The sequence below is a fragment of the Myotis nattereri genome, assembly GCF_964212035.1.
Source record: "Myotis nattereri genome assembly, chromosome: 7".
Lineage (NCBI taxonomy): Eukaryota > Metazoa > Chordata > Mammalia > Chiroptera > Vespertilionidae > Myotis > Myotis nattereri.
The window spans coordinates 59,853,598-59,877,500 of NC_138082.1; the positions used below are offsets into that span (position 1 = coordinate 59,853,598).

At 35.7% G+C, this 23,903-nt stretch overlaps 1 protein-coding gene across 4 annotated transcripts in view; it reads right to left on the bottom strand.

The window, feature by feature from the left end:
• Positions 1 to 23,903, bottom strand: part of GALNT13 (polypeptide N-acetylgalactosaminyltransferase 13) — a 474,320-nt gene that overhangs the window by 182,671 nt on the left and 267,746 nt on the right. For all 4 annotated transcript variants that reach the window (XR_013996206.1, XM_081095196.1, XM_081095197.1 and 1 more), the window contains exons 5-7: positions 9,700 to 9,866; positions 8,851 to 9,058; positions 6,069 to 6,239 (exon numbers count right to left, since the gene is read on the bottom strand). Coding sequence is in view for 3 of the 4 variants with exons in the window: in XM_081095196.1 (XP_080951322.1) it covers positions 6,069 to 6,239; positions 8,851 to 9,058; positions 9,700 to 9,866 (546 nt within the window). In the remaining variant the exon portion in view is untranslated. The remainder of the gene's footprint in view (positions 1 to 6,068; positions 6,240 to 8,850; positions 9,059 to 9,699; positions 9,867 to 23,903) is intronic.

Here is a 23,903-nt window from a genome sequence, read left to right on the forward strand (position 1 = left end):
GTGTGGGGCAACCAGGCCAGCTGGGGTGCTGTGAGGGGCTACCAGGCTGGTGGGGGGAGGGACAGTTGGGGGCGACCAGGCAGGCAGGCAGGTGAGCGATTAGGAGCCAGTGGTCCAGGATTGTGAGAGGGATCCCAGGTTGGAGAGGTTGCAGGCTAGGCTGAGGAGACCTCACCTCCATGCACAAATTTCGTGCACTGGGCCTCTAGTATAATATAAACATGCAATTTTTCTCCAAAGAATATAAATTCACGGATTCCATCTGAGTTGGTATCTTTTCCTCTCAAAATCAACATGTATTAGGTTTTAACATGAATAGGTGAGAACATGGACATTCGAACATTCCAAAGTTCAACTATTTCTATGGAAGTCTTTGCTCTGTTCACAACATTGACCTTTCCCTGTACTGTTGCTTTATTATCTCCAATTGTAAAGAAGTGCCTCACAGGCTTTGAGAGAATTTCTCTCTGCTCTGTCTTTTAATTTAAAGTATATTTTCATTGGATTGAGAAAAACTTAATAGAAAATATATGAGTTTAAAGTTAAGAATTACATTAATTGCTATTAAATAATAATAAATGTGATTTTATATTTTATAACATTTTACAGGATAAAATAAGTGGTTTTCATTTATTACACTTACTAGAGGAACTATAAATTGAAAAGGATAAATTGACAAAAGGTAACAATATTAAAATAAATTTCATATTGTCTGCATAATTCTAAGGAGACTATATTATATAAAAAACTATACATAAGAAGACATAATTGGCAAGAATAAAGTATAAACAAACTCTTAAATGACTTTAAACAATGAAAAATATAGGAGAAGCTAAGTAAATAATTGAGATATTAGCAGCTATTAAAATTTTTATTTGTGAAAAAAAAATTACTGGCATAAGAAAATACCCATGGTATAGCAATTTCTAAACTATGGAGAAATGTATCCAGAAAGAAATATAACAAAATTTTTAAAGAAGTGGCTCCTTGGTGTTCTGTTTCATTATGCTTTAGGTACTTGTCACATTTATTTTGCAATGCACATATGTTATATCAGGAATAAATTTAAAATAACACCTTTCAAATACGTTTCTCAGTTAATATTTTATAGCACTTCATGACTTAAGCAAGGCAGCGAGAATAATTTTCCATTTAATAGTTGAGAAGACTGGGTAATTTTCCAATTGGAGGAGCTTGAAATAAAACCCAGATTCTCCAAAGCCAGCTTTAATATTTCTTCTGTAATATCATACTGTAAAGATGTTGGAAATAGATATGTAAAATTTCTATGAGATTTTTCCCAATAAAGGCACAATAGTTGTCATCTGAGCTATTATTAAGAACACTATTAATTTTTTTTCTTTATAAATTCCTTTCTTTGAAAGAAAAATAAATGTATGAGATCAGTCACATGTTACTAAAAAGGGATATCAAAGTAGGTAAAATGTGTCAGAGAGAAAAAATTCATAATTATATATATGTTTGATTTATGATAGCAAGAATTAGAAAAAATTAAAAAATTCTTTTATTTTGCTTTAGGAAGATAATGAAAATGGTACTCCAAGTGAAAATGAAAGAAGGCATATTAAGATTATTAATAATAACTAAATGCAAAAGTCTATAAAATAAGAAAAGGATAAAAAAAAAGTTAAATAGGCTTGATAAGTAACCTGTAGCTTTCTAGTAAAGATATCTACTTTAATAATTAAGAAATTAAAGTGGAAACAAATCTCTTTATAACTACTGAGGATGACTTACACAGCATAACTAAAAGATGAAAGTTATGAATAAGAATAGAGGTGGAGCTCTGACCGGTTTGGCTCAGTGGATAGAGCGTCGGCCAGCGGACTGAAGGGTCCCAGGTTCGATTCCGGTCAAGGGCATGTACCTTGGTTGCGGGCACGTCCCCAGTAGGGAGTGTGCAGGAGGCAGCTGATCGATGTTTCTTTCTCATCGATGTTTCTAACTCTCTATCCCTCTCCCTTCCTCTCTGTAAAAAATCAATAAAATATATATTTTAAAAAAAAGAATAGAGGTGGATTCTTTTCAGAAGCCCACACAACTCTAGCAGTAACATAGCTTAACTCCTGTGCAGCCACACTCTGACCACATACGCTGGTCCAACATACACATGACCGGTCCCAGAGAGTGAGCAACGTTAGAGCATAGAACGCCTTACTAACCTTTGTATGTGCAAAACCTAGCATGGTGCACAATGTGTATTTGCACATGAAATCAAACTCATTCCAATAGCTTGAACCAAATCAACTCAAAAGTTACATGTATTGGAAACATACATCCCCCAAACTAATTAAATGATTCAAGAGATTATCTGCCCTACCAGATAATTTATGCTACTAGTTGCTATTCCATTAGGTTATGAATATGTATACTCATACAAGTCCAACTTGTTTAATCTTTAACATGCAGCCATTTCCTCTAAGTCAAAAGTCACAAATTAAAAAGATTTTAGTCAGGTAAATAATATCGATATGTGGAGTTGATTAGTTGCAATAAGCGTATTTCTCTCATCTTTGGTTGGGAAACAGGTACAGAGAAATATTTTTCCAAGTATAAGAATGATGACAAATGGCAACAACTCATCCTCAGCCTCAGGGTCAGGGACACACAATTAAAAAAAAAAAAGAGTTGCGGGGATTATGTTACACGTTCATGCTACTTCTATATGGACAGTTTCTGCTGAACTCCACCTGATGGTGCCCATTAGGGACAGAGGATCATAACAACAAGAAATTCTGACTTCTCAAGAATAGCTGGAAATCCAGATTTTTCTTTAAAACATCTCATTTTTTTGGTGGTGGTAATTTTTAAAATTTAAAACACTATGTAGGTCAAGTAAAATTCACCTACACAGCATATTTGACATGCAAACTCCTGGTATAAGACCTCTGGTTTAACAATTTGATTACTCTATTGTTGCACATATAATTGAGATATTCCTAAAAAGTCATATAATTTAACAACTAAAATATTAAGGAGAGTTTACAGATTAAAGAAAACTAAATAATAGTGATTAAATGTGCTATTATTCCATTCTCGTAACTTCACAAATACCAAGTATTTCACACACTCCATTTATTATCAAAATGAAAATATAAAAGCCTAGAGGTGACAATAGAATAATAATAACAATTATAAACTTTAATATAAATGTGGTATAACTAAGGTTAGGTCACAAGTTCAAATTGATGCTCTATATACACAGAGGTTTTATTGTATTTCTAAGAGATGACTAAATTAGCAAATTATAGTCAGTAGGAAGTTCTGTCTTAACTGACATTTTAAAAGAAATATTCTACTAAGAAAACTAAAGTTTCAACCTCATTTTAATCACTTTAGCTATTCAGATTCTATTAATCAAATAAGAAAAAAAAGTCTTCAACACCTAGAATGATTAATGTGTTTGTATAAATGTGAGAAAAATGATCACATCTTCAAGTAACAGATTATAAGTACAAAGAAAGTTCACATGATAGCTATGCTGATGAAAATTACCTGCAGGGTGTTACAACATAACCCATGCATTAATTAACCTTTTGCCATAAATATCTAGAAACATCAGCAAAGATAGGTTTCTCTTTTTCTTTTGCTTCAGCTCCTTCAGCAATTTAAAAAGTAAAATACTGTGCAGTTACTGAAGGATACAAATAAAATACACTTAGTTTTTATCAGTTCTCCGTGTTACTATAATAAAGCCACATAAGCATAGCAAGTAGGCTATTTCATCTTATGTTTTTGTTAATAAATGATGAGAGATAATGTCCTATTTCTATGTAAATCTTTACTTTCATGAATGAGATCAGTAAATTATTATGAATGTTGGCTATCATTTAATTATCTACCTTTTCACTCTGTGAGAAAATAAAGGTAGGTTCTGGTCAGGATGGTGGCATAGGTAAATATGGCACTTGGAACCGCCCACAATGACATCAAAATTACAACTAAATTACAGAACAACCATAATTCATAACTACCTGAAATCTAGCTGAACAGAAGACCTATAAATAAGTATATACAGAAGAAGCCACATCAAGATTTCTAGGAAGGACAGAAACACAGAATGGGCTGGTCTCACCCCCACATGTGGCCATTAAAAATCAAGAGAGAAATCTTGGCCCAAAAGGTACACTCTGAGGAGCAAGGGTTCTTGGTCCCACAACAGAATTCCCAGCTCAAGGGCCTGGTGCAGGTTTCTCCCAGACAGAAGTGCTGGCAGAGGCCATTGTTCTTTGATGAGCCCTTTCCCCACAGAGCTGGCAGGTGGGTGCCATAATCTGAATTTCCATCAACCTGGTTAACACTGTTAGTCCAGCCTTGATGATTCCTTGAGACACGGCTCCACCCAACTTGTGCCCCCCTCCCCCCCCCAGCCATTTACAGTAGCTTTTCCATACAAATGGTCTCTCATGCCTCATGATTTGGACTTTCCTACTATCTCTCAAACATGCAGCAACTGGTCTCTGCATGACCTATGTCTCTTGCTAAGTGATCCTGGTCCTGGCACTACTGGGAATGTGGCCTGGCTTGCAGCATGGCCTCTCCTGGGCACCTCCAAGCCCTAAACAAGTAGCAACCATCTGAAGATCACTCTATAGCTAGTGTCAGGTGGCACCAGGCAGGGAACAGGTGGTGGCTGGTCCTGCACCTCCCAGGGGGCCCCAGCGGCAGTGCTCCTGGTGGACAGCTTCAGACCATGCCGGATTACCATCCTACTACCTCCATGATCAATGCTTTAAAAGAACAAAACACATTCTTTATTACTTCATTTCCAAATGAATAAACACATCTATATTTGAGTGCATCTGGACAGTTTTCACTTGGGATCTGAAGGTGAAAAGTCAGCTAATGCTAAATGTTACCATGATGTGGGGAAACAGAATTTCTAATAAACAATAGTAATATGAGCTACTGTATTTCCTCAAGTCATTAAAGGCAAGGATCAATAAGACTTGGTGAACGTGCAGATTACTGCAAGATTTCAGTGCTGCTAAACCACACTTTAAATGCTGACATAATAATTTCACATCTCTATGCAACTGTTTGTAGCCACATTTTTTTCTCTTTGATATAGTACTACCTCCTTCAGAGGGCTAACAGACTCTATTGTTCAATCACAAACAATTCGAGCTGTTCCCTTCTATTAGTGAATTGTTAGTTAGTTTTAACTAATTCATTATATAATTAAGCTTGCCAATGGATAAGTCAATCCTTCATTAGGTTAGGAAATATTCTTGTTTAGATAATGGGCTACATATATTGTTTTAGAATGTTAGGGTATTCTCTATTATTCTAACTAAATGATGATTTGCCAAATGAATCTTTAAAGAGCTAAACTAGTGAACTCCTTCCACAAAATATTATTCAGAAAATAAAATTTTTATTGCAGTTAAGAAGTACACAATGATATGTTAAACTAAGAAGGTAATAATTTTATGTTCATAAAGTGGGTAATAACTATCTAGAAAATTAAAGATGCATATATTAATCATTTTTATTAAGGGAAAACTTATTTTATGAATAAATATTTCAAACTAAGTAGCTATTTTAAAATAACTTGGAACAAACAATAAATCATTCATAATTATTAATACAATTTTCTAAATGGATCTTTCTCTTGTATCTGTCAGGAAGATAGTTCTTCAAGTAAAGTTAGAATATTTACTAAAACATTTTTTATTACTTTAATTTTAGGTATACCTCTACTATAATACATATACATTTAGGTAAGGTCTATCTACCTTAATTGGCAAGGCTAGCACATATCTGTCACACAGAAAAATGACAATAAATATATTTGTAATATAAGGATACACAAAGTTTCAAAAGAAATTTGGCATGTCTGCCAATGCTAATTTGCCAGTGCTAATCTACACTAGATTTAACACAGCCATTGATTCCTAGATAATTGTGTAAAAGATGATGACACATGTGTGTATGAATAAAAATATATGACTTTTAAAGACTTAAAAATGAGAACATAAATTTATAATACTTCTGAATTATTACAGGAATGTACATGCTACCATCGGAAGATAGGATCTACATACCTGACAGGTAATGTTCTATCTCCTTTCCTCCTATCCATTTCTCTTTGGGGAACAGGATACCAACGAAAATTCAGTTTCCAGTTAAAACCCCCATAAGTCATGTCTGACCCAGCCATATATTCAAAGGTATCATCACTAATCACATCAATGATGGGGCATACAACTGTTTTCCTGCAGAAGAAGTAAAACCAGTTTACACATAAATAATAATTTAAGTGCTATAGTTGTTTCTTCAAACTCAATACAGTTGATGTGTTGAAATTTAATTATTTTGCGACATTAATATGTTTTTATTTTATCATTTTTCCTATGGAATTATTTCCTTTCACCAGATCTTCCTTCAGCCAACTTCATACTACCATGTATAATCTAATCAGATATAGTAATTGATCTTCAAGCTTATTTTCAAATACATTCTAAGTACTAACTCAGCAGGATGGACATGGTCTATTATTCATAAAACCTCTGCCCACAGTATGATTAGTACAGCTTCTTTGACATTATGCATAATTTTAGCTATATCTTTTATAGAAAAGTAATTGCATACAGGGAGTGGAGAATGGATGATTGCAAATTAGATCTGGTAGTTCCAATCTCAGAGGGGTTACTGTTAGATTAAGGAGCTAGTTCTATGAAGATCTTCATGGAGAAAATATCTATTACAAAAAACAAACAACAAAAATCAACAAATAGAAATAACAATAAAAATAGTAATAATCAGTATAAGTAAATGTTTCCCATGAAAGATATTAGGGTCATGACAATTTCTGAGTGAACTGTCCTAGACTTAAGAGTTTATAGTAACAATCTACATCTTTTAAGATACAGAAAGATAACCAACTTCAATTTCTGGTGTTTATACCCTGACCGATCTTTTCTTAAAGTAAGAGAAAAAGCCAGGTAAAAAGAATTTTAGGTAAAAAGAATTTTTTGCCATGGAGATCAATAGGTACTCACCTTCCCATGCTCCCAGTTATATGTCTTATTATAGTATCAAACTTGTGTCATCGCCACAGTAAATGTGTACTTCTACCCAAGTTTGCCCCAGTTGTAGCTAATTCTGAAGAGCAGAGCTTATTTGTCATATTTGGTAGAAGGTAAACATACAAATATGCTTTTGAATCGCACATAGATGTGGAAAGCAAAATAAATGTTGTCCATCATTTATTCTGCTTTGGTAACACCTACATCACTCATACTTATTTTCAATTCTCTTTTATATTCTACACAATTAATTAAAGACTACAGTTCTCTGAAGTCAGTAGAATTCATCTACCCTTGGAAAAACTTCTTGGTAACACTGGTCCCTACAAAATCAATATCTTTTATTTATTTATTTATTTATTTATTTATTTATTTATTTATTTATTTGTTAATTTTAGTAATTTAATTTGTAGGGAGATGAAATTAGATCTAATAACTTTGAACAGGACTTTATTATCTAGTTATGGCAACTTTAGAACCTACTAGAACAAAACACTAGAGTTCATTACATAGAAATATAATTTAAATATGTTGTTACATTAAAAAATAAATGATCTATGCATGACCATATGGAAACAATATTATATTAAAAACTCACTAAGCTGAATATGAAACACGTTTTAAAGGCAGCATAATGTATGAATGTTGCCAAGAAATGCATTTAAGATGTTTCAAGTTCATTTTATTTCGTCAGTCTTACCCTCCTGTGAGTACTGTACAATACACAGAGTGGAAAAATGTTATTAGCTGTGTACTACATGCAGTTGACTAAAAGGTTCCTATTGCTTTATTCAACTGCTATGGTTCATTTTACCGGCAGAATCCATCCATCTTCGTGGCAAGTATCAAATCTTGCCATTTAAGTGATATAGCTGGACTAGCTCACACTACACAGCCCTGGTTTTGAGTGCTTAATTAAAAACTTCAATTCTAGAAAGACCTTTCTATTGCAGGTGAACTTCCTTTGCAAGCAAGGTTTATACATGGCTGTGTTTTTATATCCGACAGTATTCAACATTGTTGTCTTCCTAAGTGCTTGGGAATTACACTCATTTATCACCAATGTTTATGAATATCTTCAGCAAAAGCTCATACCTCATAGCCTCATCATTAAAGAGAATTTCAGGTAACCAGGAGGTTCTTAATTTCTGCAAGTAACATTCAATCTTTCAGATTCCATCATTTTTATGTACAAAGTGGCAATGTTGTTTAAATGATTAAGCATTCTTTATAGCTGTGCTCTGTACGTTTTATGTTTGGAATGTGGAATTTATGTGTTTTTATTTTTAAGATCCTGAAGGTGGTTTTGAACTAGACTTTGAATAAGGACACTGACCTAGTAGAAAAAAGACTAGTCTGGGAATAGGAACAACTGAATTGCTCCCATCACTTCCAATAACTGGATCAAGCTACTTAATCTCTGTGCTCCTCCCTGTTACTAGGTACAGGTAAGAATATCTACATTACCTACCTCACAGCGGTTGTGAGGACACAATAAGATCCTTTGAAAATGTATTTTACAAAATTGTACTATTTCAAATTAGACTGGTTTCCTTCCCCTAAAAATGAATATTCAACATGTTTACTATTTGAATTGTTTGACTATTTCTTAATCAAATAATCATGTTCAGCACTACAAAGCCAAGGTCTTTATTAAGTGAGAAAGGTGGGATGGCTTTTTTAAAAGCTAGGAATATACCTGAAAATAGCAACCTGGAAGAGATTTTCTGGTGGAAAGCCGACACTGTCCTGACAGGTTCAGTCATAACCCAGGCAGACAGAACCCATGAGTCCTTACCTGTCTTCCTTTATTCTCGCCAGCAAGGGCTCCAGCCAGCCCACGGTGCATTCACAGTGTGCATCAAGGAAAGTGATGACCTGCCCTTTTGAAGCAGCTGCTCCTCGAAGGCGGGCACGTATTAAGCCGGAGCGCTCTTCCATTCTGATAATTTTTACTGGTACTTCTAAATTTTTCACATAATTCTCTAATGTCAACTTGAGAAAATCTGCAACATGCAATAAGAATTTATAAGAAAGTTTTGAAACTGTTTTAAAGCACCACAGAGATACTACTTCCCGGATGAAAACTCAACCCACAGAGATGGTGGTGAACTCCTGTCAACATTTTTTGCAGTAGGTGACATAAAGCTATAGAGACTTCATGAGTATATTCATGTACAGTTCACTATAACCTGTCACTTGGCTGACAAGAATAAGGATAAAATAGGAAGTTAATATGTCAGACTCTAATGGAGAAACTAAGTCACACTGGCAAATGCAGGCTCCTTCATTAAGTTATTTTGCATTTACCTGAACTTAAAAAAAAAGATAGGTATCCATTAAGTTATATAAATGTTCAATTATCTGAGCAGTTGAGTTGGGGGAAAAAGGAACCCTTTTGAATGTCATTTTGTCTGATCTCCTGGGTTAGTAAGAACCAAATGGAATCATGGGAGAAACTGTAATAATTAGTTCCTTGTGTCTAGAGTTGGGATTGCCTAGATACACTGATGGAAATGCCCTGATGATGAGGGGTGGTTTCAGGGTTAGTATAATTACAAGGAAAATACAGATCATTTCCCAGCTGTCTTCTTGACCATAATAAAGTGTTCTAATTTAAGAAAATATATGAGAAACACATTTATACCTCTTTCACTGGCATCATCTACCAAGATGACCTCAGAAAGTAAATAGTGTGGAGAACGATTTATAACGCTGTAAACAGTTCGAAGGAGGGTGCTCCAAGCTTCATTATGAAACACAATAACTACACTTGTGTTTGGAAGTTCATCAGGGTAGACCTTCGTCTTGCATCTGGTAAAGGGAAAAGAAGAAAGATATGCTACTAAATAATTCATTTTTTATTCTGATCGCTGGAATAAAAAATATCCGTGATAGCACAATTTTAGACTTCAAAGGTCCTTATTAAGGAAAGATTTTATGCACATCTACAATAATTTTCCTTTTTACAAATGCTGTGAGTAATCAGTTGGCATTTTGAAAATTAAATATGCATAATTACTAATATTTCATTTTAATTCCTGCAGGGAACCAAGCAGCATGATTTCCACAAGCCTAAGAAAGCTAAAATAACATCCTGAGACTATCAACAGGAGACCACGTACAACAGGGACAGCTGAATTCATTTACTGGATGTAATTTTATTCTTTGTTGAGAAAAGGACAATTATTGTATAATACTCAAAAAGTCATGAGAACATAGAAAAGACATACATCCACAGAATTTTGAAGCATGTAAAGCAGATTATTTTTCTATTCTAAAATCTAGTCACGCATGCTTTCCATTCTGCATGAGAATGATGTGCACCATGTCTCTTTTGTTGGAAAAGTTCAGGAGCCAGGATGTATTTTATAGATTCTCAATTAGTGCAATATAATCAAATCTGAGATCAGGACAGGGAATAGGCAGGCCACCAGCACTTCTCAAACTTTAATGGAAATAGGGATTTGTTAAAATGCACATTCCGGCCTGTCCGGCACGGCTCAGTGGTGGAGCGTCGACCTATGAACCAGGAGGTCAGGGTTTGATTCCCAGACAGGGCACATGCCAGGTTGAAGGCTCAATCCCCAGTGTGGGGCGTGCAGAAGCAGCCGATTAATTATGCTCTATCATCATTCATGTTTCTCTCTCTCTCTCTCTCAGAAATTTGAAAATATTAAAAAATAATAAAATAAAATGCACATTCTGATTCAATAGGTCTTAGATATAGCCTGAGATTCTGCATTTTTAAGAAAACTTTCAGGCAATTCAGATGCTCCTGGTGCCTGGAGGGCACTGATTAGTCATAATTGTTATTACTATTGTTATTACTATTAGAACTTGATGTCTTGAGAAAAAATTTTAACTTTGCTTGTGCAAAGCAGCCCAGATTTTACTTTTCAGGCAATCAATCCAAAAAGGTACATTTGGATAAATAATACGCATAATGCTCTGGTAGTATCAGAAGTTTAACATGCAGGTGTTTCTTACCCCCAGGAACTTGTCAACATTCAGACATTTCTGTCACATGATTTTAAATCATCATCATTATGGAATAAAAAAAAAATGTCCCTGGGTATCCATAGCAAGAATTAAAGTTTATTCACCTTAGATTAATTTTTCATATAAAATATTCTGAAGAGCTAGGGAATTAAAATAATTCCACCAAATAAAATGAACCCAACATTTCTTGCCACTCATGAACAACCTAATACATGACATAAAACAAGCATTATAATAATTAGTTTCATTCATGGAGGAATGAGAAAATCCAATAAAATGTGGGAGTTAAAGGCATATAATAAAACAAATACTGATTGTGTACCTACTGATATTTTAATCATCTTTTAAAGTAGTTTAAGTTTCATCTGCTCAGTGAAGTCTCCTGCAATATAACCAGGTAAGAATGCACATATACCTGAACTAAAAGTTATATACATATAATTTTCCTTCAGCATATATTTATTCAAAAAACATTAAGCAGCCATAATATATGATATTGTATATACAGGAAAAGAAAAATGTAGTTGGAAAAGGTAGTATGACTCATAGTCATCTCTTCCCATTCTGCCAGCAAAATTCAAGTAGTTTCTATGTGCTTCATCAACTAACTTGTAACCCCAGGCAGCTCAGCACTATGTGAACTTAGAAAGCCATCCTGGTAAGTCAGAAAGGTTCTCTCCATGATTTTACACAACTCTCAATTCTTCAGCCTCATCACACCCCATCTCTTTCAGCATGCTAAGGAAAAAGGCTGGTAAGAATCATCATCATCATCATCATCATTATCATCAATAAAGAAGTAAAACTAGAAAAACAGGCTGAAAGCAATCTAACAGTCAATGACAACTGGTTTTAAGCCAAGGATAATAGGCTATAAGGCTACTCAGTATCATTTGGAATAAAGTGATGAATTTTAAATCAAATTTTTGTATGTTATACTAGATGCCAACAAAGAAAATATGAATGACATATTAATATAGATAAACCATTTAAAAGGTCAAAATAAAAGCAGACACTTGGATCTACTTAAACTATTTCTATCATGCTCTATTTTTGTGGTTAAAAAATGCACTCACAAATGTTAATTTTGTATTCATAATATGTGACAAAGTTATATTGACCTAATTTACTATTAATGCAGCTATTACATACACTTACAGAATCTTTACACTATCATTATTTAATGTAGCATAAACATAAAATGTGGCTAATATTTTTTATTAATTAATCCTCTTCTTCCCATGTGAAAAGTTATTTATCAAAGAAAACTTTGTATAATAATAAAAAATTATAGAATTCTTAAGCTGTACACATCAATCATTTTCTATGTCAGTCCATCTAATTACCTCAAGTGCAATGATATATGCATCAGCAAGAGCTAGGATATTCATTGTTTCTGATAGCTTTGTGTTACACTGAACTGGTATTATTGCCTGTATCTTATCAAAGCTATTCTTTCACATATGGAAGGAACATCATGATTTCAGGTACCACTAAAAAAAGTAAAAAGTTTTCAAATAAACTGTGACATAATGTTTTTTATCACTAGAATCTACTTAACACTTACATAAAGCTTTTAAACTTATTTGAACATTGTTTTTAATATATATATATATACATATATACATATACATACATATGTATATATATGTATATATATATTGATTTCAGAGAGAGGAAGGGAGAGGGAGAGAAGGATAGAAACATCAATGATGAGAGAGAACCAGTGATCAGCTGCATCCTGCATTCCTCCTACTGGGGATTAAGCCTACAAACTGGACATGTACTCTGACCGGAATCAAACTGTGACCTCCTGGTCAATGTTTAACCACTGAGCAATATCAGCCAGGCTGGACATAGATTTTTATGAATATTGTCATGCTTGCTTATGAATCAGTAGCAATAGTTATCTATGTTTCTGCTTCTATTTTGTTTGTTGAATTATTTTGCTCATTAGATTCCACATATAAGTAAGATCATATGGTATTTTTCTTTCTCTGACTGGCTTATTTCACTTAGGATAATGTTCTCTAGGTACATTCATGATGTTGTAAAAGGTAAGATTTTCTTCTCTTTTATGGTCAAGTAATATTCCATTGTGTAAATGTAGCACAGCTTTCTTAGCCATTCATCTACTGATGGGCACTTTGGCTGTTTCCAAACCTTGGCTATTGTAAATAATGCTGCAATGAACAATGGAGGTGCATATACTCTTTCAAATTAGTGTTTTGGTTTCTTTAGATAGATTCCCAGCAGTGGGGTCAGTAAGTTAAAGGGTGGCTCCATTTTTACTTTTTGGAGGAAACTCCTTAGTGTTTTTCACAGTGGCTGTACCAGTCTGCATTCCCACCCCAAAGAAGACCTACGGATGGCCAATAGACATATGAAAAGACACTCAACGTCACTGTCACTAATTCTCTGCCATCTATTCTCAGGGCTTTCTCTTTGCTTTAGGTTGTATTGCTTAACATATGAGAGACATCATTAGCACTTATCTCAGTAACAAAATATGAGTCAGCTTCATGTTTTTTTGTGTATCTTCCTTGGTACTGTAAAGTGTTTTCAATCTTTAAAGTGAGAAGGAATTAAATGGAAATATTGAGGAAATGCAGATTGTGATTCAGAAAGCCTGGGATGGGCCCAAGATTCTGTATTTCTAACAAGATCTCTGGTGATGTCCCCTCTGCAGATCCCTGATAGACATGATAAGAAGCAAAGTTATATAAATCAGTCAGCTGTTGACTAGCAAGAAAATACAGAATTGTTCCAACAATAAATATTTGCTTCATCATATGAATTTTAATTCTTGCCATGATCTTCTTGCCTTTCTTTTCAGACAATAACTCCCCACCAGCCCCCCCCCCCCCCGCAACAGAATCTTATTGTCATCTATCTGAAGAAATGTCAGATGACAAATTCTACACATGGAGCATAATCAGCACACAAAACTTCATTGAAGCATGACTATATGAACAGCCATGACCATGTTCACACAGCTTAAAATATAGTGGCTACATAACAACTGCCAGCTGGTAGACAATGATTGCAACTAACCATCAACTATAAAACTCATCCTGATTTCAGACATATAAACTATACAAAGTGCATATCTTAGAACAGGTGAATACAATAATTTTTGTTTAGTACATAAAAAGTACTTAAAGTGTTGTTTAGTGCTTTTTTTTTTTTTAAATACATTTAGTTTCTAAGCTGATAGAGTTTGAAACTCTAATACTCTCTCCTCCCTGACAGATGGCAAACAACTTCTTCTTTGTAATATTACAAGAATAACTTCAAGACTATCCACCTCAGCTTTTATATATTTTACATGATAAGAATAAAGTAGATAATCTGGAATCAGTGTTAGATATTACCTGGTCTGAAAACTAAAGCTCAGAATCTCCAAATGTTTGAATTGGAAAGGATTTTCAAAGCTGACTAATTCTAATCTTGATTTCACAGAATACAAGTCTCAAGTCAGAGAACCAGTTCAATACTCTGGGTCAACAAGTAATAATAATGATAATAATGAAGTAATGTATTATTTAATACTAGTAACAGTAATGCTTTCCTCCCCAGAGTATATGCTATATCAAACATTTTAAATATTACTGGTGTCTGAAAAATTAGAAGAAAGCACACATTTAAATCATACAAAATATGACTTAATCTTACATGAAATGAAATAGAGAAATAATCCTGGCCATCATGGCTCCGTGGTTGAGTATCGACCTATGAGCCAGGAGGTGATGGTTCAAATCCTGGCCAGGGCTTATGCCTGGGTTGCTGGCTCGATCCCTAGTTGGGGCGTGCAGGAGGCAGCCAATCAATGATTCTCTCTTATCATTGATATTTCTATCTCTCTCTCCCTCTTCTTCCCTCTCTGAAATCAATAAAAAATATTTTTAAAAAGAGAAATAACCTTTCTCCAAGTATCATTTCATTAAAACTGAGCATAAAAAATCAACTTTCATTAAAATTATATACATACAGACCAGATACTCTTTTAGCACTTTGTTTTATGAAGAGATTATTTTTCTCTTATGTAAACATCTAAATGAGATTGGCAAATTGACATTATGGTGAGAGCACAATGAGAGTAAAAGTAGCAGACGGCACAAGCAATTTTCATCAATTTGGAAGGATTATTTGATGCCTACTAGTCCAATTAAGTTCCTGAAATCTGGTATTCTAGGAAAATCATAAGTATTATCATAGCAATATTTCATATTTATACCATATTATGACATGCTAAATCTCTAATATTTGAAGTAAAAGTTTATTTCCTTTTAATTCTGTAATAATGTATTTGTGACTCTTAATTTGGCTGCAATTGGAATCATCCCATGAGCTTCGAAAAAAACCCAAAAAAACATTGATGTGTGAATTTCAGCAACAGAGATTCTGATTTCAGTGTGTGGGTGTGGTCATGTGTAATGGGATTTTAAAATATATCTCCCTTGGGGATTTGAATGTTTGAATGTACAGACAAAGTTGAAAACTGTTAATGAAAAAAAAATTCTGGTTTTTAAGAAAAAAAAAGTGTGTGTGTGTGTGTGTGTGTGTGTATATATATATATATGTATATATATATACACATATATATATATTTCAATATATAAGTATATAAATAAAACCTTTTTGCTTACATCAATATTTTAACATAAGATACATAAGGTTAATATTTGTTTATGGTTACAGTAGATGAAATTAATGTCACCTTTTCCTATAATTGCAAGCCCTGTATTTGGAAAGTCTTCTCTACTTAATTTAGAACCTCTTCTGTCACATGTCAGTCCAGTCTTCTCTGTATCAGCTGTTGATTTATACATATATGAGAAATAAATCCACCCATTCTTGTTTCAAGAAGATATAGGAGTGGGATCATATTTCCAGTGTCTGGAACATGAAAATACAGTGATATAGTGTACCTAATTTACCATCTTTCCCTTTGGGTATACACATATTATGGGAATACAGACTGTTACAGTTTAATTTTATCCTTTTTTGAACCATATTGATGTTTTCAGATAAGCTACTAAATATAATATGCCACATCAAAAAAAAATGGACTATAAGATGAAAATGGACAAAAGATTCATAATTACATAGTGGTTTAGTTAGACATAATCCATTTAAGACTGCAAACAAAGGCTGTCAACACTGTAGTTTGATGACTTGTTGGATTGTTGTTCAGTGAGTCAGTGGTTACCTTTTATCGCCTCAATCAAAGAAGATTAATAACAGTAATTAAGAATAAAGATTTACAATACAAGTCCTCTATAGCCTTCTTATTAATAAAAGCTATGGGAATTGCACTGAATGTTGCAGAATTACGTGTGGTTTCTGTTTCCAAATCATTAACATTCATATTTACAGAGAGAAATTTCATCATTTTCCAATGCATCCATGCAAAGAAGACATAGGCAACGGGAAACTGGTTCTTTCATAATCATTAAACAGCTTGGGGTCTCATAAAAATGAAGCACTTAATTTTGCGTGGGTTTCTATATATTGATTTCTATTTACGTTTTATTAAACCTTTCAAAAGTAAGTTCCTATAAGTTATAATTCCTTCAGTAATTCATTTTTTTTAAATCAGATTTTATCCATCTTCCCCCAAACAACTTTATTTTAAAATCCAGGTAGACCCTGTATTCATCCTTGGCCTATTTGCTACTAAAGCCACTTGTTGCTCCTTCTGTTTTCTTCTACATATTTGGGTGGGTGGGTGGGGTGGGAGAATTATTAGGCTATTGATGTGCTTCCAAGACTCCCTTGCTTGTTGGCTTCTGTTTGAAAAATGCCACAAGGACCTCAGAGGGAGATTAACAAACTGGAGGAAAGAGAAATAGTGAGCCAGGTAATTTCTCTATTCTTCTCTAACCCCATAAAGAACAATTCTACCTCCTCCCACAATTCTATAGCTCATATATGCCTCAATCTTTATAACCTTATTTTACTCTTTCATAATAAATCTATCTTATCCAATGGACTAAGGGATTCTTTAAAAGAAAAAAGAAGATTAGTCTTATTTATCTCTGCCTCTCCAGGAACTAGCATTCTGCATGCCATGAAATATATTTAATAAGGGGTTGAGAAATATAAACTTCACAGTCAGGCTATTGCATGAATCATCAGATCAACTTCCCAGTGATAACTCTGCTTTGTTATTATCTGAACTAGAGGTGTAGAAACACCACATTTTCCACTTTATTTTTTTCATATCTTCAGTTGGGTTTGTTATTACATCTTCTAGGCCCAGGGCAAATAAATGAGCTAGGGATCAGAACAGGAAAGAGTGTAAGAAAATTGCTCTACGAATTGTTCTATTATAACATCACTCAAACCTAAGTCACATCACTCCTATTCAAACATACTGGAGCAAGTTCTCTGTCTGGAAAACTGCCGGGGTCCAACCCCAGCAGGTCCAGGGGTTCCCAAAGGCATAGACAGAGTCGGCGAAGAAGGAATGACACGGAGACAGTGTTCAGTTGATCAGCAGCCTAGCCAGGATCTCCAGCCAAGTTCTGGTCTCGATCTCCAGAGAGGTTCTGTTTAGGATCTCCAGCCAGGTTCTGTGTCCATGGTCTCTTGCTAGGTTCTCCAGCCAGGTTCTGTCCAGGTTCTCCAACCAGGTTCAGTCACCAGGTTCTAGTCAGGTTCTCTTGCCAATTTCTGTAGTCAGGTTCAGTCCAGGATCTTTTGCCATGTTCTCTCGCTAGGTTCTGTCTCTAGGTTCTGAGGCCAGTTTCTGTCCAGGATCTTTTGCCATGTTCTCTCCAGCGAAGTTCTTCTGTCTCTAGAGAACGTTCTGTGTAGGTTCTGTGCCTAGGTTCTGTCTCTCTCTCTGTCTCTTAAGTTCTGACTTGTTACATCTGTATTTATACCAGTTGATTCCAATCCTATCAATCTCTATTTCAAAGGTTAGGGCGTTTCTTATCTCCATTCCAGGGAGTAAAGATTATGTAGCTTAAGCATGATTGTTCGTAGTTAAAGTGATTAATTACCCACCTGGCACTTAGTTAAGAGGTTTTATTCCCTCCCTAACTTCAGGGGAAAATCCCTACCTGGGGAAACAACCTTTCTCAGAGACCTTGGTTAAAACACATAGTGCCAAGAAGGTGAGCAAACATATTAAGAACAGTATGCCATATATGCCGGGTCCCTTGAAACAGCAAGGATGGACCGGCTCACCTATGTGTGCCTCCCAGTTCTGCCATTTAGGACCTGCGAACAGACTCTTTTTAAGGTTCAGTTTTATCATCACCTAAATTTGAGTAACACTGCTGCCATATCTACTTTACATGAACTTTGAGGAAAACAAATGAAATTATAAAGGAATTGTGTGAAATTCACGTACTGTTACACTATTCTTTTATTATGAAACACTGTATAAAACACAGATAAGGTCTTTATATTATTTGGGTTCACCTTGCTTCTGCTAGGATTCTGACCACGGCCGTGTTCTAATAATTTGTCTCTTATACTTAGTTCCTGTGGTCAGGCTTCCACTGTATTCTTCACTTCCAAAGCAGTTTCAATAATAGATGTGGTGTCTAGACCCTCCTGGCTTAAGAACTGCTTTACTTGTTTGTCCAGGGTAGCAATGTGGAACAAAAGTCCATCCTCTTCCCCTTGTAGTCCTTCTAAATCATTTACTGCCCTAATCTAAAATTTCTCCAGCTGGCTGTGGCTGCCTGCTATTAAATCTTCCTTTTTTGCTTACCTTAGTCTCTGCTTATTATTTTCTGCTGGAAGAGCTCAGAGACTCATGTTCTGCCCGCCCGCTGAGGTCTCTGCTTCTTGCCTGCTCTTGAATATCCATAAGTCCTCTATCAACGTGTGCTCCTTCCCACTAATTAAAGCTGGGACTGCCCACCACTACTTGCTTCCTGTGGGTTATTATCAAACCTTGATTTCTCAGCCAGAGTTAGGCCCTCTCCTCCAGCATTCAAGCCCTGATTTAAGAAATTATACATATGGCTAAGCAACTGGACGACCAGCCAACAGGCCGTTAGCTATGACATGCACTGACCACCAGGGGTTAGACACTCAATGAAGGAGCTGCCAAGTGACAGCAACTTTGCAGAGTGCCCTCTCACACTCCAGGACCCCTCGGGGGATGTTGGACTGCCAGTTTAGGCCTGACCCCAGCAGGCCAGGCCGAGGGACCCCACTGGTGCACAAATTTGTGCACGGGGCCTCCAGTAACATAATAAGAAAGCTAGTACTAAGTGGCAAACATTTATTGAACTCTTCATTAAATTATACTGTATATTTTTATACTATATTCATTGTACTATATATATATATTCATTGTACTATATATATATTCATTATACTATATACTTTATATGGGTCATCCCATTTGACCCTCAGTGGTTAACTATCAGGACTATGACAAGACTATAAACTTATAAATAGCTTTAATGCATGCTTTCAGAACTTCCAGAAAATAAATTTATTCAATCTATACATAAATTGCTCAGAAATGCATCTTCTAAGGAGAAGAGGCTGCTCAGGGGGGCAAATGGCTTTCTTCTCAGAACAATATATCTTAACTAGACAAACTGCTTGCTTATAAATTCACCTCAAGACTCTCACCTCATTCTATCCACCAATCCTAAATTATTACATCACATACTTGATTAATCCCAATAAGATTTTTATATTGAAAAATCAGTCATAAACCACTTAGACCCAGACCCCCAAACTCTATAAACACACACCTACATAAATAGCCTCCTCCTAGAACTGACAAGCTGGTGGTTACTCTGGTGGTCTTTTGTGGAGTAAGCAGCTGATAATCCTTATAATATTCCTTATGAACTAGTTATATTATTACAACCATTTGATAAATAAAGAACTTGCTATTCAGATCAGTTAAGTAACTTGCTTCTAAGTGAGGGAGCTAGGTTTCAAAAGCTGCAATTCTATTTGATAGGATAAGGTTCTTTGCCTCTTAAGAAACTTATTTTGGCCCTGACCAGTTTGGCTCAGTGGATAGAGCCTCGGCCTGCAGACTGAAGGGTCCTAGGTTCGATTCCGGTGAAGGGCATGTACCTTGGTTGCGGGCATATCCCCAGTAGGGGGTGTGCAGGAGGCAGCTGATCGATGTTTCTCTCATCAATGTTTCTAACTCTCTATCCCTCTCCCTTCCTCTCTGTAAAAAATCAATAAAATATATTTTTTAAAAAACAAAAGAAAGTAGACAAGGAATTGGGGGAGGCAGGCAGGAGCCTGACAACATGCAATCCCAGGAAACAAAATCTAACTGCTTTGAATGCCATGAGAAGAGCCTTTGCTTTGCTATAATAGGATGGGGCCAGGAGGTGAGGCACACTAAAGAAAGGAATAAAAAGGGAGTAGAAAGAGGTGATGAGCAAGTACAATGCAGAGAGTAGCCAGTGGCCTTTCCTCAGTGTTGTGATAACTGGAGGATATTTTAAAGATAAGTTGTGTCTGTAGTTCATGTTGGACTACAATGTTGTAATGCAACCCCAACGCTCCTTCTGTTGTTCATCAAGTCCGCCCTCTCAAATGCACTGCAGTAGTGGTTGCATGACTATGTCTCTAATTTTAGGAAGAAGCCGGGCTTAGTATTCGGATTGCTTTGTGAGAAATGGAGAAAGCAGTGACAAAAGCAATTAAAAAATCCTATGTCCACTGGAGGAGTTGAATAAATTTTAGGAAGAGATCTGGACTTCATCAGATAATTCTTTTGGGGTTTAAACTGACCTCATCTTGACTTTAACAGACTGGAGACACTGAGCTGACATCTGGTTTATATTAAAAACTAAAACATAATAGATGTGATTTCTACCAAATAAATGGCAATCATATAGTCCCACTGGAGTTATTTCCATGATGTCAAGTTAATAAACAACGTTTTTAAGACATAAAAATAAGTATTATACAAGCAAATTCTATATTCTTTCTATTGTGAAGAACTCTCCTGCATTTAGAAATTAATGATGTAAATCAACTTTGTAGCTAAAAGTGAAAGAATGTCATTCAAGTAAGTGCTGTGACCTTTGTTGTTTTGGAACACGAGTTTATGAGCTTGTTCCCTTTCTGTGAGTGACCTCTGCATATAATTCTTTCATGAAAGAGTAATGAAAGTATTTAATAATGAGTTGTCTAAAATAAATGTGTTTATTGAATGTGATAAATGTAATGAAGGTATTTTGCAACAAAATTACTCACTACTGCATTCATACATTTAAATTCTTACATTTGTTAGTGAAAAAAATAACACTGAATTTTTTTTATCAATTTTTTTATCCTGGAATCTGGACCAGGCTTTGCTTCTGCATTCACTAATGGGCTTATCCAAGTCAGCTGATCACCCCGAGCCTCAAGTTTGTTTTTGTGTGTTTTTTAAAATATATTTTTACTGATTTCAAAGAGGAAGGAAGAGGGAGAGAGATAGAAACATTAATGATGAGAGATAATCATTGATCGGCTGCCTCCTGCACATCCCCTGCTGGGGATTGAGCTTGCAACCAGGGTGTGTGCCCTAACCCAAAATCGAAGCATGACATCCTGCTCCATTGGTTGACACTCAACCTCTGAGTCACACCAGCCAGGCCCTCAAGTTTTTCATCTCCTGAGATAATGAAGGCACCATCCACACAGGTTCAAAGCCAGAAACTTTGATGCTAACATTATGATGGTGACTTCAACATCATGAGTCGCAGAATCCTGATAATGCCTCCTTCAGTACCTTTCTTATTCTTCCCTTCCACTGTATCCTCTTTGTAGACCACCGCCTCTTCTTTAAGTTATGTCATGGAGTCAATATGGTGCATTTGTAGAACATTCTTGATCCCAAAAGTATACCCTCCTCCTTGGAGACCTAAATGAAGATCCAAACAGGCTCTCCTTTATGATAATGTTTTTGATGACTCTTCATTGCCTATAGCTAAATCCAAAGGCTCCTCCTGATATGGCTCAGCACCACTCAGGTGATCTTCTCCTCTCAGTGGCCTTTAACTCTTCAACAATATTGAACATCTCAAAGTCCCTTCAGGAAACAAAGCTCTATCACACATGTATCTCTCTCTGTCTCTGAATTCCTTGTGTTTGGAATGCTTTCTTCCCTGAATAACACACTTATCCTTCCAGGTAGAGCTCAATCAACCTCCCCAGTGAAACCAAATTTTCTCCAGGGTTGCTCAACTGTTCACTTTCCTGAACTCCAGTATGTTTTATATATTTATTTTAGTAAGTGCTGTAACCTTCTAGCTATACAAATCTTTAAATATAAAGTCTTTATTTGCAGTAATCCTCCTTTTCCCATGACTTCACTTTGTGCGGTTTCCGTTACCCATCGTTAACCGCTGCCTGAAAATATTAAATGGACAATTTCAGAAATAAACAATTCATAAGTTTTAAATTGCATACTCGAGTAGTGTGATGAAATCTCTCACCATGCAGCTCATTCCTGACTCAGACATGAATCATCCGTACATCCAGCTCATTCATGCTGTATACACTCCCTGCCGGTTAGTCACGTAGTAGTCCTCTCAGTTATCCAATTGACTGTAGCAGTATCGCAGTGCTTCTGTTCAAGTAAATCTTACTTGCCTTAATAATCACCCCAAAGCACAAGAGTAGTGATGTATGTTAGCAGTTTGGATATGCCAAATAGAAGCCATAAAGTGCTTTCTTGTGTTTGTATGTATGGGGTGGGGGGACATAGTATACGTAGTACTATCTGTGGCTTCAGGCATCCACTGGGGGTCTCAGAAGATATAGCTCTTAGATAATAGGGACTACTGTACTCATCAAATATGTGACAATTTATATATATCTATCTATATCTATGTCTATATCTATCTATCTATAATATATATATATATATATATATATATATATATATATATATATATATTAAGCAATATGTTGGTTATGGACCATGCACTCTTGAGGGAAGATGGAGTTATGGATAAATAAAAGAAAGTTCAAATTGGTCAAGTGAAGCTCTGTCTCCAGAGAGAATTGTTATTGATGATGCTTCAGACTAAAAGACTCTGTCCAGAATAGTCTGGTATTGGTCAGGGGCGAAAGCATTGCCAGGTGGTGCCTAAACAAGCAAAAATGAAAATATAGTAAAAGAAAATTTGCTGATATTTGTGGGGCCTAGTATCAGATAACAGGGACCAACTCCAGATGATGAATTCAGAAATAGAACAACACAGTACCTGTAAGTTCAGAGAGAGAAAAGAATTCACTCATGAAGACACTGGGCTTCTGCTTTTATCAGGGCAAAGATACTGATACGTAAGCTCAGACAACAGTTCATGAATCAGGTATAACATGGGAGCTAGATCATCAAGGTGGTCACTGAGAGAGACACTAGGATCAGGCAAGATATAAAATGGGTTTGTTGAACTAGAATCAGGTCCATCATCATAATGTCCTTTGTGTGATTAGAAAAATACACCCCTTCTGGACAGGGGAGTCCTGCCACTACAGACTGAAAAGCATATGAGGCCTTTGTGCCCAGAAAAAGTGCACCCACTCAGGCCTTCAGCTAGATGTCTTTGTGCTACACGCACTCCAGACAACTCGACAGGGATGCCCTAAGCCTAGACACCCTTCAATTATCCTGGCTATAAAGATGACTAGCTCTGTTTCCAGAGGTAGCGCTTCATCTTTAGATTAAGAATTGGGGATAGGGCCCCAGCCAGTTTGGCTCAGTGGATAGAGTGTCGGCCCTTGGACTGAAGAGTCCAGGGTTTGATTCTGGTCAAAGGCATGTATCTCAGTTGCAGGCTCCTTCCCTGGCCCTGGTCGGGTGCCTGCGGGAGGCAACCAATCACTGTGTCTCTCTTACATTGA